We start from the raw sequence: 18903 nt of genomic DNA, 5'->3' as shown, positions 1-18903 counted from the left end.
TGGATGAAATTTTTAATTATTTCTAAGATTTATTGTTTGAACCACTCATTTGCTTTCAATTATTTTTGTTCTATCTTTTCACTGATTACATGTGATTTTTAATTGTATCTTGATCTGAAAATGATGCATTTAATATTTGTCCATTTGCTTTTGATTGTGAGGTTTTTAATGCCCTAATACATGGTCAGTTTTTGTGAAGATGCCATATATCACGGATAAAAAGGTATACATCTTTCTCTCCCCATTCAATTTTCCTCCAGAGGTCTAGCATATCTTTTCTAACTCATCTCCTTAACTTCTTTCTTATTTATCTAATTCTGAAAGAGGGAGGTGGAGGTCTCCTATCAATACAGTTTTACTGTCTATTTCCTCCTGTTTTCTTCTAAGAATCTGGATAATATTTTTTGGTCCATTATGATTAATATTGAACATACTTCCTTGTCTATTTTATCTTTTAGGAGGATATAGTTTCTTTCCTTAACTCCTTCAACGAGATATGGTTTTGCAATTTCTTTGTCTGAGATGAGGATCACTACTCTTGCCTTTTGCACTTCAACTGAAGCATAATATATTCTGCTCTGGCCTTTTACCTTTACTCTGTGTGTATCTCTGCTTCAAATGTGTTTCTTATAAACAACATATTGTAAGATTCTAGTTTTTAATCTACTCTCCTATCTGCTTCTGTTTTATGAGAGAGTTCATCCCATTCACATAGACAGTTAAAATTATTAACTCTTTTTTTAACCTCCATCCTTTCCCTCCCAGTTTGTACTTCTCTTTTCCCTTTCACCCTATCCTTTCTCATCAGTATTTTACTTCTGATTAGTGTCTCCCTCAATCTTCTCTCCCTTTGATTGGCCCCCTCCCTTTTGTCTTTTCCATTTTGCTTTTCTCCTCTTTTTTCTCCACCCTTCTAAAAGTTCCTCCCCATCTCTCCCCTTTCCCCTCCTAAGGTTAGAAGGGTAAGATACACTTCTTAAACACAAGGAAGTGTTTGTGTTATTATTCCCTCTTTGAACCAAATCTGCTGTAAGATTCAAGAAATTCTTATGTCTTCCCTTCTTTCCCTCTACTTTAATAGGTCTTTGAAACCTTTTCATGTGATATAATTTCCCCCATTCAGCCTCCCCTTTCCTCCCATCCCAGAAGGACTCCTTTTTCTGTTTGAATTTTTTTAAACTTGTTCCATCAAAACCACCTTATGTCCATACCTTCTCTCTAAGTACACGCCCTCTAATAGAGTTACACTTCTTGAGAATTGCGTGTATCCTGTAGGTTTGTAATCAGTTTAATCTTATTGAATAATCTTCTTTTTCTTTTCCCCTGTTTAATGTGTTTATTGAGTCTCCTACTTGATCATCAAATTTTCTTTTTCAGTTCTGTTTTATCAGCTCCTTTTTCATTAGGAAAATTTGAAAGTCACCTATTTTCTTAAATGTTCATCTTTTCCTCTGAAATAATATGCTCAATTTTGCTGGTTGGTTGATTCATGGTTGAAATCTAAGCTCCTTTGCCTCAAGAATATCATATTCTAGGTCCTTCAATCCTTTAATGATGAGGCTGTAAAATCCTTTGTAACCTTGACTGTGGCTCCTTGGTATTTGATTTTTTTTTTTCTGGTTGACTGAAGAATTTTCTCCTTAATCTGATGATTCTAGAATTTGACTACAACGCTCTGGAGCTTTCATTTTGGGAATCCGTTTCAGGAGGTGATTGGTGGATTCTTTCGATGACCATTTTGCCCTCTGGTTCCAGGATATCAGGGCAGTTTTCCTTGATGATTTCTTGGAAGATGTCCAGGTTCTTTTTTGGATATTGGCTTTCATGTTTCTTATATTATCTCTCCTGGATAAATTTTCTGGTCAGTTATTTTACCAATAAAAGTATTTTGCAATTACATCTATGTTTTTTATTTTATTTTTTTTTTTAATTTTACTTGCTTGATACTTGCTGTCTCAAAGAATCATTAGCCTCCATTTGTCCAAGATTATTCTTCAAGGTATTATTTTCTGTAATTAGTTCAATTATTGTTACATCTGAGGGAAACCTGAGAAAGTTTAAAAAAAATCCCTGACTTCTCTTTGCCTTCTTGATTCCATCCCAACTTTGCTTTACTTTACATCTTTTCTTCCTAATCCCTCTTTTCTTCCATAATCCTTCCTCAGTTCTCTTTGTGTCAGTCATTCCACTATTTAGCTTTCATTATTAGTGTTTTATAGTGAAGGCAGTAGGGTTACGAAGACAAGAGCACAGTCCCTGATCTCAAAAAGTCACTAACTTAATCTGATTTTTATATGACTGATTTCATCAGACAAGACCAGATTTCTGCCTACAATAATCCATTTCTTTAGATCCAGGTATAAGAGATTTTGGATACAGGTGTAGGAGTTTAAGGGAAAATCAGATCCCTTTCAAATGTCTCTGTGTTATAGTGTAGCAGTTAGTTTAGTCTATCAAGCTTTTCTCCAAATATATAATATTAAATGAATAGCATTATAAAATATAACATATTAAAATTATAATCAATTAATAAAAATAAACTAAACAATAAATAAAATAATCAATAAAAAATAAAAAAATGTTATTGATATCATATTTTGTCACTCCCACATTGTTTGCCAGCCCCTTCGATTAAACTTTTTTCATGAGTTTCAGTCCACGTCTGTCTTCTAGAATTCTTTGCCTTGGATTGTAGAAATCCCCTATTTGTCCTCTATACCCAAACAAGAATTAATTTTCATTCCTCATGGGCCTCAGATGTCTTTGCCTCTTACTTCCCTTCTGAACAACTCCATGATAAATTCTGGGAAAATTTTTTCTTCTGTATTGCCTTTGTCCTGGCCAGTTTCTCATTGTTTTACCTCAAATACACAATTCCATTGGCAGGATGTAGTGCTGTTGTTTTCCCATTTCAGTTACCCCAGAGCCATCTATACAATAGCCCCAAATCACGAACTTTGACCTGACTTGAAGGGAGTTGATTTTCCTCTCTCACGTGATGAGCTTTCACATATTTGAAGATAGATGTTGTGCCATTCTAAACCTCCCTAGCCTTAAAAGCTAAATATCACTATCCAATTAATTATAAATGATGATAATAACAGTGATTATCCTATTGATAAATTGTTTCTATAATGCATTTAGATTTTTCAGGTGTTGGACTTAGAGTTGGGAAATCTCAGGTGCTCACTAGTTCCATGAATTTGGACAGATCACTTAATCCAGTTTGCTTCAGTTTCCTGACCTGTAAAATGAAATGGAAAAGGAAATGGCAAGCCATTCTAGTATCTTTGTCAAGAATACCCCAAATGGGGTCGCAAGGTATTTGACATGACTTAAAAAATGATCAAATGGAAATCTGCCTATGTGTCTCTCTTTCTTTCTCTGTTCCTATCTTTGATCCTCACTGCATCCTTGTTTGAGTACGTTCTATTTTTTATCTCTGTCCTACAGATAGGAAAATGAAACTAAAAGAAAATAGATGATCTTCCTAGATCTCTTAAGAAATAAATATCTGAATTAGGATTGGACTCTTAGTGTTCCCATAACAAAGATTAGAGCTCAAATTACCACTCTCTCTCCAATAGATGAATGATCAAAGGATATGAATAAACAGTTTTCAAATGAAGAAATTAAAGCTATATGAATCCTATGAAAAAATTGATCCAAATCATAATTGATTAGAGAATTGCAATTAAAAAAACTCTGAGGTATCATCAGATTGGCCAAGATGAGAAAAATGGAAGATAATCAGTGTTGGAAGAGGTTGTTGGAGGATTGGGACATTGATGCACTGCTGGTGGAGTTGTGAATAGTTCCAACCATTCTGGAGAGCAATATGGACCTGTGCCCAAAAAGCACTAAAACTCTCCATTCCCTTTGACCCAGCAATTCCAATTCTAGGCCTATATCCAGAAGAAATCATGAAAATTTGGAAAAGTCCCACATATTCCAAAATATTCTTAGCAGCTTTTTTTTTTTGTAGTGGCAAAGAATTGGAAATTGAAGGAATGCCCATCCATTGGGGAATAGCTAAACAAGTTATGGTACATGAATACTATGGGATATTACTGTTTTGTAAGAAATCACAAAGGACTGGAGTCTAGAGAAGCATAGAATGACTTATGGGATCTGCTACTGAGCCAAAAGAACAAAGTACACATCAACAACAACATTGTGAGATGATCAGCCTTGATGGAACTGCTCCACCCAACAGTCCAGAGAGCTAGCACAACTGTATTAGACTGGCTATGGACTATGTTATCCCCATCCAGAGGAAGGAAAACAAAACAATCCAAAAGAAAATCTTATATACACTTTACAAAATTATTTCTTCTGTTTTTCTTTCCCTTAATCCTAGTTCCTCATACAGAAAATGACCAATCTGCAAAGATGTTAAACACAAATGTGTCTGCACATTGCTAACCTGACTGTTCACCACTGAGGGGAGGGTGGTGGGAAGAGAGGGTGGAAGGAAATTTTGGAATTTGGATGGATGAAAAAAAAATAAAGATGCTGCTCAAAAACAATGGATTACTATTTTCTTGTTGCTTCTTTGTAGGATTCTTCTCCTGTGACTACAGTTTATTCACCTTCCTCTTTGCCGCCCGCTGTAGGTGCTCCTACTCAACAGGGTACATAGTAAAATATGTCTCCCAAATCTGAAAATGATACTGCAGATGGGAACTAATTATAGCAATATACTATGAGTTATCAATTTCTTATTCTGTACTTCATTCACTCTTTTATCTAAAAGTGGCTCTGTATTTAGAGGACTTGAGTTCAAGTCCTATCTTTGACAATTGTTCCCTGTGTGACTTTAGGGAACTCACTTATCCTCCTGGGTATGAGTTTCCTCATCCACAAAACTGACCAGTTAGATTAGTGGTTTCTGAATTGTTTTGCCTTTCTAGATTCTGAAACTATTAACTAGAAAATGGCATTTCTTGCCAGGCTAGGGAGAGTTTTCAGAAGTTAATTCACATTATTCAGGAAGCAAAAGGTTGTACAAAAGGATACATACTAATTAATTACTCTTCCATAAGATTAAATTATATTATTTTGAATCTCTCTTCTCTGAAATTTTGCTGCTTTATATAATCCAATGTGTTTACAACTTAAAGCAGAGCAGAGCAAGGGAATCAGATGAATCAATAACCAAGAAATTAAAAATTTATAAAAACAAACTTGAACCAATTTTTGCAACTGAAATCATAACTTTTCAATTAATAAGCATTTATTTTCTCCTGTTCCCACTTAATTAATTAATTTGTTTATTTATTTATTTGTTTATTTATTTATTTATTTATTTTAGGTTTTTGCAAGGCAATGGGGTTAAGTGGCTTGCCCAAGGCCACACAGTTAGGTAATTAAGTGTCTGAGACCGGATTTGAACCCAGGTACTCCTGACTCCAAGGCTGGTGCTTTATCCACTATGCCACCTAGCTGCCTCCCCCACTTAATTTAAAGGATGAAAAAGACTTGTGGCAAATATATTGTCAAATAAAACGAGTTAATATTCTTTATAGTGAGCATGTCCCATTTGACACTTTGGGGTTATCATCTTTCTGTCAAAACCTGAATAGTGTGATACATTAAAATCCACTCAATTCTTTTAGTATTATAGTTGGTCATGGCATTAGAGTCAATATATTTTCACAATTGTTTGTTTTAATGATGAATTTTTGTGAAATAATTTTTAGTGACAAGTGTTTTTCCTTTATTAATTTACATAGTGGAATAGGAAGTTTTTAAAATATAATTGTTATGGACATGTCAAGCTATCATGTGGATGGTGGTTTTAAAAATTCAATTAGGGAAATAGAAAAAGTTACTTTCTGGAGGAAAATTCATTTTTAAGAGAAAAAGAGTTTTTGTAGATTCCAATGACTTTCATTTTATGTAGGAAAGATTAGCCCTTGACTAGGTGATGATTTTAATTTTATGACAATTAAGTCTGAAGTTATCATGAGTTTCCCCTGTTCCTAATCCAGTGACTTCTGCTCCCTCCACTACTTTCCAGTGGTACAGTGAATGACATCAAATGTGAAAAAAATAATGCTTATGCTCTGGTATAAACATATTGGGACCAGAACAAGGACCCTGATTCTCCAAAGATACTGGTCTTGTTCAAATAGCATCCTCCTGAAGCCGATCAGGGATGATTCCATAAAGAATTTATCATCTTGAAAGAAATTTATTTTTTTGAATCTACAGAGCTTTCTAGTAGTATCTCCCCTCTCCCTTGAGATTGCTAAAGTCCACATGGAAACTGTTATATCACTAATGTGTCCATGAGCTGATGTGCTTCTTTAGGTTCAATGTGATCATATTACAATCCATTCTTTTTGACAAGTGAAGGATCACTAAAGCCTAACACTTCTACTCATTATCTTCCATTCCCTTCCACTGTTTATTCTTCTGTTTTTTCTATTATAGGCATATCTAACCTGTTTTTCGCTAAACTGTTCTCCTGTTTCTGCTAATTTCAATCTATTTCATTTAAAGAAATCATCTTGAGTTGTTCTTAAACCATTCCCTTCATTATATCTTGAATCACCATACTGTTTTTACATCCACATTCCATAATTTGTTCAGTTCTTTTACATTTTATGGAGAACCTCAGAACTCTGGGTTTTTTGTCATGCCAAGAGGAGCTGTATTACTTTCACCTTTCTTTGATCTTTTGGGGTTATAGGAATTATGTTTACATATAGGTATCACTGCTCAGTTATTTTAGTCATACCTGACTTTTCATGGTCCTCTTTGGGTTTTTCTTGGCAAAGGCATAGGAATGGTTTTCTGTTTTCTGCTCTAGCTCATTTTACAGATAAAGAAATTGAGGCTTGCCCATTGATACACAACTAGTTTTTTAAAGACTGGATTTGAACTCAAAAAGTTGTCTTCCTGACTCCAGGTGCAGTACTCTATCCATTGAATCACCCAGCTACCCATATTTGCACCCCCTCTACATTTAATTAGTTTATATGTACTATATGAAAAACATATTTTTTTGTTAAATTATTCTTGCTTTATTATTTTCAAGGGCTTTTTATAATTCAGAAAAATGCTGCCAGTACTCATAAACTTGCTTTTTTTCCCAAATGAATTGGAGGATTTATTTATAAATTTTATGTGTTTATTCTTGCAGTTCAGTCAAGTATGCCTAATTTTAAGGAGTTCCAAACTTCAGAGGCTCCAATTTTAGAATATTAATAGAATAAACTCCTCCACAGAATAACAGAATAAATGCTTCTACAAAATTCCGCTCTCATGTTTCAATGTGATGTGGAGTTTGTCACAAGCTCTCCAAGGTACGGTCTTAGAACCCAAACTCTTTGAGTTATTTGAAGTAGGAAAACTGTTATTTACATGCGATACATATACTATTAGATCCTTTCAAAAATTAAAGTAAGGTTGGCTAAGAATGAAATCATTCTAATTCATGGAAGTTCCTTGAAGGCAGGGAATGTCTGTATTGGTTTCTTTCTCTCAACTGTGTCAAACAGTACCTAACATACCATAAATCCCATGGAAGAGAATTGAGAGGGATTTGCTACATGAATCACAGAAATCTGACTGTCAATAGAGCTATGTACTCTACTCTCCATTGGTGGAATGTATTCTCCCTTTTGATATATTAAATAAATAGAGGTATATTGGAGGAGAAAATAGAAATTATATTAATGAAGAGAAGAATGAGATGAGTGATTGAATTAGATTAACTATGCCCAAATATGTTCTGTGAGGAAATGATAAAAAATGTCAAGATATTGCAGATATATATATGGTGTCTGAAAAAAAGCAGAAAGTCCCAAATCCCAGACTGTAGAGATTAGATAAAGATGCTTCTAAAATTGAAAATTCAATGGAGAAATCATCAATAAGAGCTTTAATTTTCTCATCAATATAAAATCTTTAGGGAAATAATTGTTCTGCAGTTTTCTAGAGAAAACTTGACTTGATTATTTTTTATAATTCCATTAAATGGATGAACTAAAACCCTTACTACCTAGCCCAAAGCATTAGTGAGAGAACAAATGAAGGAATGAAAGTACAGTACTTTTCATATGTTAAAGTAGGCTATTAATACCAGGTATACATTGACGTAGTAGTAGTAACATTAGAAGTAGAAATAGTAGTAGCAGCAGCAGTATTGTAGGAGTGGGAGGGTTATCATTTTAATAGAGGAAAAGTAAAGGGAACAGACACATTTTTGCCAATTTTATTAAATAGACCAAATCTTACTATCCATGAAACTGATGAAAAAGAATGGAAATTACTTTCCTAAAAAGGTTATTATTTAACTTCCCTGACATTCCAGAAGGGAAGGGGGGAGCAGATAGAAATTGAAAGAATCTATGGATCCTCTCCTGAAAGAGATCCTAAAATAATACCTCCCAGGAATATTATAGTCAAAATCCAGGGCTTCCAGGTCAAGGAGATAATATTACAAGGAGCCAGAAAAACAAAAACAACTGCCTCCCCCTGCCCCCCCCCCAAAAAAAAACCCCAACTCCAAAGTTGGCAACTGTTGTGCATGGGAATACTGTAAATTACCTTCACCTGGCGCCTTTGAGCATCAGAACCTTGTTTTGCTAAGTACCATGGGAGTGGGAGTGGATTAGAGACTGAAAGGGATTTAAGCACTTTTATTCTGGTGAATAAACAGAGCACTTGGAGATCTTGGTACAGTGCTTGTCTCCTTCCTCATCCTTGTCTTCCGACCCTCCAACTCTGGCCTGGGGAAGATCGAGGGAGTCCAGAAGTGGGATGCTACAGTCCAAAACATAACAATTCAAGTATCATGGAACCACCCTCACTGCTACTACTGCTGCTGCTGCTGCTGCTGCTCCTTCTACTACTATTATTACTACTTCTACTACTACTACTATTACTACTATTACTGCTGCTGCTGCTGCTACTACTACTACTACACTGCTACTATTACTACTGCTGCTATTACTACTACCATTGCTGTTGCCACTACTATTACTGCTGCTGCTACTACCACCACCACCACCACCACCACTACTACTGCTGCTGCTGCTGCTACTACCACTACTACTACTATTACTACAACTACTACTATTACTACTATTATTATTACTACTACTACTACTACTATTGTTACTGTTACTACAACTATTATTACTGCAGCTGCTGCTGTTAATGTGACTGCTACCACAACTACTACTACTAATGAATGATAATAATATTATTATTATTAATAATAATAGTAATGACAAGGAAGAAGGTTTTCAAATAGCCTAAAGCTTGCAAGAACAAATCCTTCAAAACTCTCTTTTGGACAAATACATCAAAATTCTCTCTGGTGTTTCATTGACATATGAAATCAACCCAGACTGATTGATTTTTCCTTGTTCTGAGGTGAACTCCTGGGAATTCTGTTCAATTTGTTGCAGCTGTGGCCACACGGAGCTCTTTTTGAGAATATCTTACCACCATCATTGGTCTGCTATTTCTTTTCCCAGCACATTGCAGTTTCATGTCAAGGTTTTGGTCCATTGGCTAATTCAGTTGCTCATTATAATACAGCAAGATTTTCCTGAATACAATGAGTGCTACTTATGTTTTAATGAGCATTAATGAGCTTTGTGATTTTCCTGTGGAGCTAAACTCATATCTCATTAGGTGCATTCCCAGAATGCCTAAAGGTGAGCAGACACAGCTTTAGAGATATATAAGGTAATTTCATACTTAATTAGGTCCTTACTTACCATTCCACTGATAAACATCAAGGCTTGTGGCTGAAAATGGCAAACCTGGTTTTGGCTATGAGAAATCAATGAAATGTGAGAAATCTCAGTGTTCCTGAGGGAGTGGTCAAAAGCTATTGTGCAGGTATTAAGGATCCTGGATTATTAAGGAAAAAATGACTGGAAACAGAGCATAAAAGTAAAGAGCCAAAGTTTTGTTTCTTAAATGATGTCACCGAAAGGATATTAAATAATTCAGGTTTGTTCTTAATCCAGCTTTTGAAAATGTACTGACTTTCAACATCATTGGAAGAGGAAACAGAAGAAAACTCTTAACCGATCATCTGGGTTGATAAGACTAACATTTGAGCTCTAGGCCAAAATGAGCCATTAGGTGCTCTTTCGTAAGCTTTTAAAACTTATTTTCCTTTTTTTTTTAACTTTACTTTCGAAACTGAAAATGAGGACTTTGGTTTTAAGGACTTTTAAGGACCCTTTCCACTCTAGAATTCTATGATTTTAGTGGAATTAAATGCATATTGCATTGATAATAATGAGTATTTTTCAACATTTAAAGGTCAAGCTTGTTATAAAGTCAAATATCAGTTCATCAATTCCATCCCCTTGAAATAAATGGAGTCGCTTCACTTTCAATTTTCCTATTAGTGGTTAAATTGTTGATCATTTTCAAATGAATTGCCTAATTTTCATATTGAAAATTAAAAAAAAATGCAAGGAAAGTCTAACAAATCCCAGCCATAAATTCTAAATGAATGTAAGTGATTAATGTTCAGATTGAAGATCTTTGTTTCAAGATGATTTATATAGCTATGGATCCAAATCTCACATATGCATATCTATTATAAAGCCTTCACATTCAAATGGAGCCCTTCCAATAATGTTTGTTCTTGGTTTGTTTTACAAAATGAAAGCAGAATCAACCAAACATACATAGGTCTCTCTGTTTCCCCTGAAGTTCCCAGAGAGCTGAGAATGCCCAGAGGAAGGAGGGGCATGATAAAATGGAAGAAATCAGTGTGTGGCTGCAGTAGTGTGATATACTATATCCCCACCAAACCAAATCAATGATTTAGGTTAGGCAACAAAAATGGTTTCCAATATAAACATATGTGAGTACATATATATGTGTGTGTGTGTGTGTATATATGTATGTGTGTGTGTGTATATATATATATAAACATATATAAGGAATAACTACCTGGTTCAGTGGATAAAATACTGGGTTTGGAGTCAGGAAGACCTGAGTTCAAATTTGGTCTCAGGCTTTATTATTATTAGATGGCTGACCCTGGCCAAGTCTGTTATCATCTTTCTGCTTTAGTCCCCTTGAGAAGGAAATGGCAAACAACTTTTTTAATATTCACCAAGCAAATTCCTTTGACAACTTTGGTGTGCTCTGGGACTCAGGGTCATGAAGTTCACAAAGAATTGGACTCAACTGAATGAGTAAATAACAGCACAGACATATACACATACATGTTTATGTGTAGGTATGTATGGGCATATAGGCAGAGGCATGCATGTCTTATGTTGATATATCTTTGTTTATAGGTATATACAATGTACATATGCCCTTTATGCATGACACATGTATAGATGTGTTTAAGCACATCTGTATATGTTGAAATGTATGTATGTGCAATGAGTGCATAAATCCATCTATACAAAGGCAATCACATGCTCTGGATTTCAAAAGAAGAAATATGACCCCATGAAGAAGGATGTCCCCCAAAGTCTTATTACTCAGACCTGAAGTTTAACAAAGTTCAACAAAAATATTTTGTCTCCAAGGTCAATATCCTTAGCATAACATCATGTTCCTTATTTAAAGGAAAGTCACTTTAAAAATGAGTGAATTGAGGTCAACATGGTCTTCTGATAATATGTGGGCTCTTTAAGAACCATTAAATGAGGGATCAAATGAAGTAACACTTGCAAAAGTTTTTGAAGTGTGAAGAATGAGACAGACTGGGGTGGGAGGGCGGAGAGAGAGAGAGAGAGAGAGAGAGAGAATGAGAACGAGAACACAAACTTGCTATTAAATGAGGAATTTTTTTTTACTATTGTTTCCATAATATTCTGGCTCTGAAGCATAAGCACACACCCTAATTATGTAGTTTATATTCATATAATCTATGAATGACATTTTTGGTCATCTTACAGAAATGCTTAAATTTTGGGGGAAAAAAAATAAAGAGAAATGTTCCCTCACAATCCTCAAATATAGGGTAAAGGGGCAGTAAATTGGAAACTTCTCATAAAACAAATTTAAATCGAAGGATGATTTATCTATTTGTGACCTGTTTGTATTTTTGCATTAACAAACATGTTATATATTACAAATATATACTATATTTTCATAAAGTTATAAAATTATCTCTATACCCCCTCCCCCACTGTGTATTATGCTTTGGCTAAAATTGATTTTTTTTTTTAAATACATCATGTGGGGGTAGCTAGGTGGCACAGTGGATAAAGCACCAGTGCTGGAGTCAGGAGGACCTGAGTTCAAATGGAACCTCAGACACTAAATAATTACCTAGCTGTGTGGCCTTAGGTAACCCCACCCCAGCACCAAAAAAAAAAAAAATGATGTCTCTAAAAGGTAAAAAAGATGGCTGGGATAGTTGTAGTTCAACATTTCCCTCTACTTACTGATCCTTCAGCCTTTCATAAGGAAATAGAAAAAAAAAGGTTTCTTATTTGTCTGAAAGATGAATCATGAGCACATGCATGCACACATATGCACTGAATTTTGGAGCAATCCAATTTTTACTTGTACTTGAAGAAGACCAAGGGTTGAAGGGGTTCAAATGTGAAATCAGTGGAACACAGGGCATTTTGCTAATGATAATAATTTCTTGATTTCCTTACTCATTTTGTTCTAACTTGAATCATAATACAACTGGAAGGAATCATTTTTGTGTGAGAAAAGAGGATCTATGTAAATAGGTTCCGTTTAAATTCAAAATGTTCTGCTTTGGATTAAATGATGACTAAAGAGTTATTTTCTATCATCTCTACTTTCAGACCTTGAGTTCAATATATTTATTTTGAAAGTACATTTGACATGAGCTCAAAAGGCTATTTAAAAAAAAATTCAAATCATTATTTCCCTAAGTTAGCTTTCCTCATTAAAGAGTCATTTCTTGTACACATACCTTATCCAGCACACTCACTGTCCAAGGTACTTATCAAATGAGAGAATCTGCCAGTTTTCTTATATAATAAACTATGGAGGAGATGCTGTTCTTCCCTTTTGAGATTTTATGTATTGGTAATTACTAGATATTAAGAAAACCACATAGGGTGGCTAGGTGGTACAGTAGATAGAGCACCCGCCCTGGAGTCAGGATTATCTTAGTTCAAATCTGGCCTCAGACACTTAATAATTACCTAGATGTGTGGCCTTGGGCAAGCCACTTAACCCCATTGCCTTGCAAAAAAACCCAAAACAAAACAAAACACAGAGCCAGCTTAACTTTTAAAAATTCTTAGTATAAAAGAAACATAGGGAATCTACCCCTAAAATGCTGGGAAGTTATTATATGACTTTATGTATCTATGTTTAAATGGATGCATGTAGGCACTAATAGGGTATATAGTCATATATATATATATATATATATATATATATATATATATATATATACACATACACATATATATACATATATGTGTATATATATACACATATATACATATATGTGTGTATATATATATATATATACGCACACACACACTTATATATGCCCTTGTGTATGTAGATGTATATGGTGTGCATGTATATAGATATGCTTATCTATGAAATACATTATTATGGTATTTTAGAGATAAGGGAAATAGACTTTAGATAACTGAGTGACTTGTCTATCACCACACAGATAAATGATAAAGGAAGGCCCTAACCCAGTTCTTCATGACTTTGGCCTCTACTAAGAGTTCATGTAGCTTGTTATAGGTAACAAACAAATGATTTCACTGTCGAAAAATTCTCCTTTTTTATTCACAATATTGGAATCTATATATAATTTATCTCACTCTCCATTCATCCATCTATCCATCTGTGTGTATGTACAGATACATGTTTACATATATGTGTATATGGTTATTTTTTTTCAATGTGTATATGTTGTTGTTTGGGGAGTTATGTGACACAATGGGTAGAGAGCTGATCCTGGAGTCAGGAAGACTTATCTTCCTTAATTCAGATATGGTAACAGATACCTGCTAGCTGTGAGACCTTGGGCAAGTCACTTAAATCTCTTTTTCTCCATTTATCATTTGTAAAATACGCTGGAGAAGGAAACGGAAAATCACTAGAACATCTTGGCCAAAAAAACCCCACATTAGATCATAGAGTTAGACATGATTGAAACGACAATCTCTAAATAAGTGTATATAGTTTTGTTATCTGCCAAATGGACTGGAGAAGGAAATGGCAATTCATTCCAGTATCTTTGACACAAAAATCCCAAATGGACTCAAATGTCAACAATAATAAAGTGTTTCTTTTACCTCTCTCTTTGGACCTAAAAATTACTAGTCTTGATTTTGAAGGTCATAACTGTCTTCATAGGACTATTGTAAGACCCAAATGTATTAATAAATACAAGTCTTATATGTTTTTTTTCTTTTGAGCAAAATGTTTACTTTACCCATCTTGGATTTTAGGGGGCATAATTTTGATTTTTCTAACTCAATTTGCCTCATCTTGAGAGACAACAGATGACTTGCTTCTCCACATTCATTTGTTTTTAAAATGGGCATCATTTAGAGGCTGAACCAGATGCAGAGACCCAAACATCAGGGTCCATGTCCCATGTAAGACATACCTATGGGGCGGCTAGGTAGCATAGTGGATAAAGCACCAGCCTTGGAGTCAGGAGTACCTGGGTTCAAATCCGGCCTCAGAAGCTTAATAATTACCTAGCTGTGTGGCCTTGGGCAAGCCACTTAACCCTGTTTGCCTTGCAAAAAAACAAACAAACAAACCTAAAAAAAACATACCTGGACTCAGTGATTCTGGGCAAGTCACTTCCCTTTTCAGAAATAACTCTAGGTCTAAACTCTACGTCCCCTACAAAACAAGACTGTTTAATGCCACTCTTAAAATAATGCAATAATTTTCCCCCCACCCAATATTTAGTATGGAAAGATCATGTCTGTAATTATCTGTTGATCATATTCAAAGTGGTAGATAAGACTCAAGCTCTTCTTATTTATGTGATCTAATTCTTCTTCACATATTATTTACTGAAAACATCTTCCAGAGAAGGGGTTATGATGTTAAACAATTATTTTTCCAATATAAACTGGCTTCAGCCTTCCATTTCAATTTTTTTTGAACAACTGTAACACAGCAATGAGGTAGATGTCTGTAAAGCTCACCATAAACTAGATAGACAATTTAATATTTTCATAACTGAAACACCTCCAAGTCATATCTGTCAGCTGTCAAAAGTTTGGTTTCCACAGAAATGATCCTCTGATCTGCATTTATCTACTAATGAAGTCAGAGCCAAATCAACTATAACAAAGCCAAGTTGATTGCATGATAGCAACACCATTACTATTTTCATCATCTTCTTCCTCATTCAATCTGAATTAGAAAATACTTCAAAGAATATTTAGTAGGATATTAAGTCTTCACTCACATAAAGCCCCCTGCTTCTTCAAAGGTTCTTTTTGACAGATGTAGCTATTTTGCCATGTTTTCCCCATCTTAAAGTTGGGGATTTAATTTATGAAAGTGAAGTACAGAAATTTACTCATGATGATATCAGTTAAAATTGCTTTAATTCAAAAAATATTTTTAAGTATCTACTGTGTAAGGAACTATACTGTGTAATGAATATACAACAAACAATGAAATAAATGAAATGGGTATCACCAAGAATCTTATGTTATATTTCTCTTTCCCCCTTCATTATACATTTCTTTAATGACATCTTTAATTCTGATTATTTTTTGGAATTTCCTTTTGATGCACTTTTCTATTTCGTCACAAGAGAGCAATTCAGAATCAAACAATATATCCAACAGACTGTTTATTTTAAAATGATAGATCTTAGTTTAAAGGAATAGCTTAGGTTCCTTAAAGAAATTTTGTACTTCTCCAAATACAAATTCACCTAACTCTCTTCCTCCCATTTAATATGGAATCTTACTCACTGTCATTGTCCTTTTACAGGGATTTTAGGCTAAATATCTGGATAGATATTAATATTTATATCCATAAACAGGTTCAAAGATAGCCCGCTGACTAGTTAAAAGGGAGCTAGGTCTCTAGTTGTCAAATATATCATGCCAAAAGGCAGGGTCTAATCCAAGCAGACTGGAATTCAAGTTCCATCTCTGATATATAAAACTGTTTAATTATGGACAAGTCATTTAAACTTTATCTGTTTGAGGTAACTTTTTGAGAGTAAGTTGTTGGGGAAGATTCCAATCTGTCTTGAGAGAGGTAATATTGTTACCTGGGATATTATTATATTCATTATAGCAGTAAAATAGCTTCTCTTGACTCTGTGTGTGCGTGTGTGTGTCGTGCTTTATAAATTATGTAGCTTACTATTGTTTTAAATCTACCCAAAAAGCAATTTTAATGTTCAATTCGTGTTTTTTTCATCCCCATCATTTCTGCATACATCCTTCCTAAGTTTTTGATTTAAAAAAAAGGGATTTTTAAACAATCAGCAAAACCAACAGACACTTTCATATCTAGTCATGTAAACAACAATCTACACTCGTGGTCTTAGTACACCAAAGCCAAGTTTGTTTTAGTTTTCTTGGGGTTTATATTACTGTAATGACTTTCCTGATTCTTTTTATTCCACTCTTTCTCAACTTAAATATCCTCCAGTCTTTCTCGGAATTCCTCAAAATCAATGAATCTGGAATAACAAGGGGAAACTCAAATGGGAAAAAACAATATTTGAATTATTTTTGATAATGAACAGTCTGATTTCTGAAACGTAGATGTGATTAGCCCAACTGTCTAAGACAATAAACTATATACTAACACATAAAAGGTTAGGGAATGAATTTATATGTTTTGCTTGTGAATATAATGCAGTAATATGTGTGTATCCATAAATATTATATATATTACTGAAAATAATTGCAAATTGTTAATAACCCTTTGAAAGGAAGCTCAAATTCAGCATAACCCTAAGGGGAAGTCAAATCACATCAATATCAAGTTTGGCTTTCAGTCATCAAATTAGCACAGGGTCAAAAGAGGGGAACAGTTAATGTTGAAAGAGCTGCAGGAAGCCAGACATATCAGTATTTTGTTAATAAAACTGTGAATTTATCCAATTATTCTGAAAAAAGCATAATTTGGTCACATATTTTGATCTAAATATAACATTGCTTTCCAAACACCAAAGATACTTTAAAGAAAAAAATGGTCTCATATATATATATATATATATATATATATATAATATATATAATATATATGTATATATTTTAAGACATTTTTAGTAGAAAAGAACTTAGAAGAGTTGTCTGCGCCAGTAAATTAAAAAGACTAATTTGTGGTTTATGAACATATTGGAATACTCTTAGACCATAAATAGCCATAGTATTTTATTCTTCATCCAGTTGGAATTTTTGTGTGAATAGTTAGGACAAGCTTTGTTGAATAGTTACAAACCTGTTTTATGATCTCTGTAAAATAGAGATTTATGAAACCAGTTTATTGCTTGGGCATACATGGTATGTATCTTATGCTACCATCTGAAGTGAATATCTCTATAGTTTGAACCCATAGCTATATGTCCTCCAAGATGGTGATACAGATCAGATAGGCAGGAAAAAAAAAAGTAAAGTTAAAACAAAAAAAATGGAAATTACTAGACTATCAAGAGAGGCAAATTAATGAAAAGATTTTCTTATTCATCAAAATATTTTGTGGAAACACTCTAGACATTCATCCTTAGACAATGTAAGCTAATAATGAAGAAAAAAAAGCAAAACTTTGTTCTGAGGCAGAAAACCTTGTTTTTATCCTACCTCCCATGATTGTACTCTTTGGTATCCTTAAGCAAGCTCCCTAGATCTCAGTTTCCTCCTTGGAATAATAAGGGAGGATGGATAAGTAGTGATTTAATGTTCCTTTACCTCAAAAACAGGACATTTTACATATATATATATATATATATATATGTATGTATATACATACATACATATATATATATGTATGTATGTATGTATATACATACATAGAGAGAGAGAGAGAGAGAGAGAGAGAAAGAGTGAGAGTGAGAGAGAGATGAGAGAGATAGAGATGAGAGATGATTAAATAGCTATAGATAGCTATAGATGATAGAGATGGATATAGGGATAGAGATAGATATAGATATAAAGATAGAGATAGATATAGATAGATATGTATCTATATATAATATATATATGTACACGCGCACACACACACACACACACACACATCTATTCACATCAGGAAAAACCTAAAAGAGAACAAGCAAGCATGAAACAGATACAACATCAGTGATTCTAGGTAGAATGTACTCATTCCCCTCTCTGCAACCCCTCCTTTAAAAAAGTTTTTCTGATAATGTTGATGCTAATAAAGAATAATAACCATTTCTGGCATATGGAGAATGACTGACAATTTGAAATACACTTTACAAACAATATACCATTTCATCTTTCCACCAACCTCAGGAGAAAAGTCAACCTTTATCCCATTTTGCAGATGCAGAAATGGATGTCCAGAAAAGTTAGAGGCCTTGCTCACATTCCCATAACCACCACATGCCTGGGGCTGTGTTGGGCCTGAGATCTTCCTGACTTCAGGTCCCATGATCCATTTGCTGGACCACCTAGCTGCGAGGGACTATCTAGTTAAAGCCTAATCAGCGTGATGGAATACAAATTAATTTTGCCTTTGTAATCACATGTAAATTACTCACCAATGTTTGGCTTCAGTTTTGTTTTTTTAATCTGTAAACCAGGGACTAGTCATCTTCTAGTGCCTCCTTTAGAGAGTTGTTTATGGAGATCAAATGAGATGTCACATGCTGAAGAGCTTTATGAACTTTCAAACGTTGTTGAAATGTCAGTTGTGATAATTATTCACCCCAGGGAGCTGAAGTTCAGTTCTTAAAAAAGTCAAATCTGCAGATCATTGCTT

General features: G+C 34.2%; 1 protein-coding gene across 1 annotated transcript in view; it reads right to left on the bottom strand.

Annotated features, from left to right (window-relative positions):
* LOC141510822 (uncharacterized) overlaps positions 1 to 18573 on the bottom strand; it is a 33772-nt gene extending 15199 nt beyond the window's left edge. Inside the window, 1 exon segment of the mRNA XM_074220277.1 lies at positions 18430 to 18573. Coding sequence (XP_074076378.1) covers positions 18430 to 18573 — 144 coding nt within the window.
* Between the last annotated feature and the right edge of the window lie 330 nt (positions 18574 to 18903).

Source organism: Macrotis lagotis, chromosome 2, assembly GCF_037893015.1.
Source record: "Macrotis lagotis isolate mMagLag1 chromosome 2, bilby.v1.9.chrom.fasta, whole genome shotgun sequence".
In the NCBI taxonomy this organism is placed as follows: domain Eukaryota; kingdom Metazoa; phylum Chordata; class Mammalia; order Peramelemorphia; family Peramelidae; genus Macrotis; species Macrotis lagotis.
Note: the sequence above shows the minus strand (reverse complement) of the source record. Positions and strands in the feature narration are given on the sequence as shown.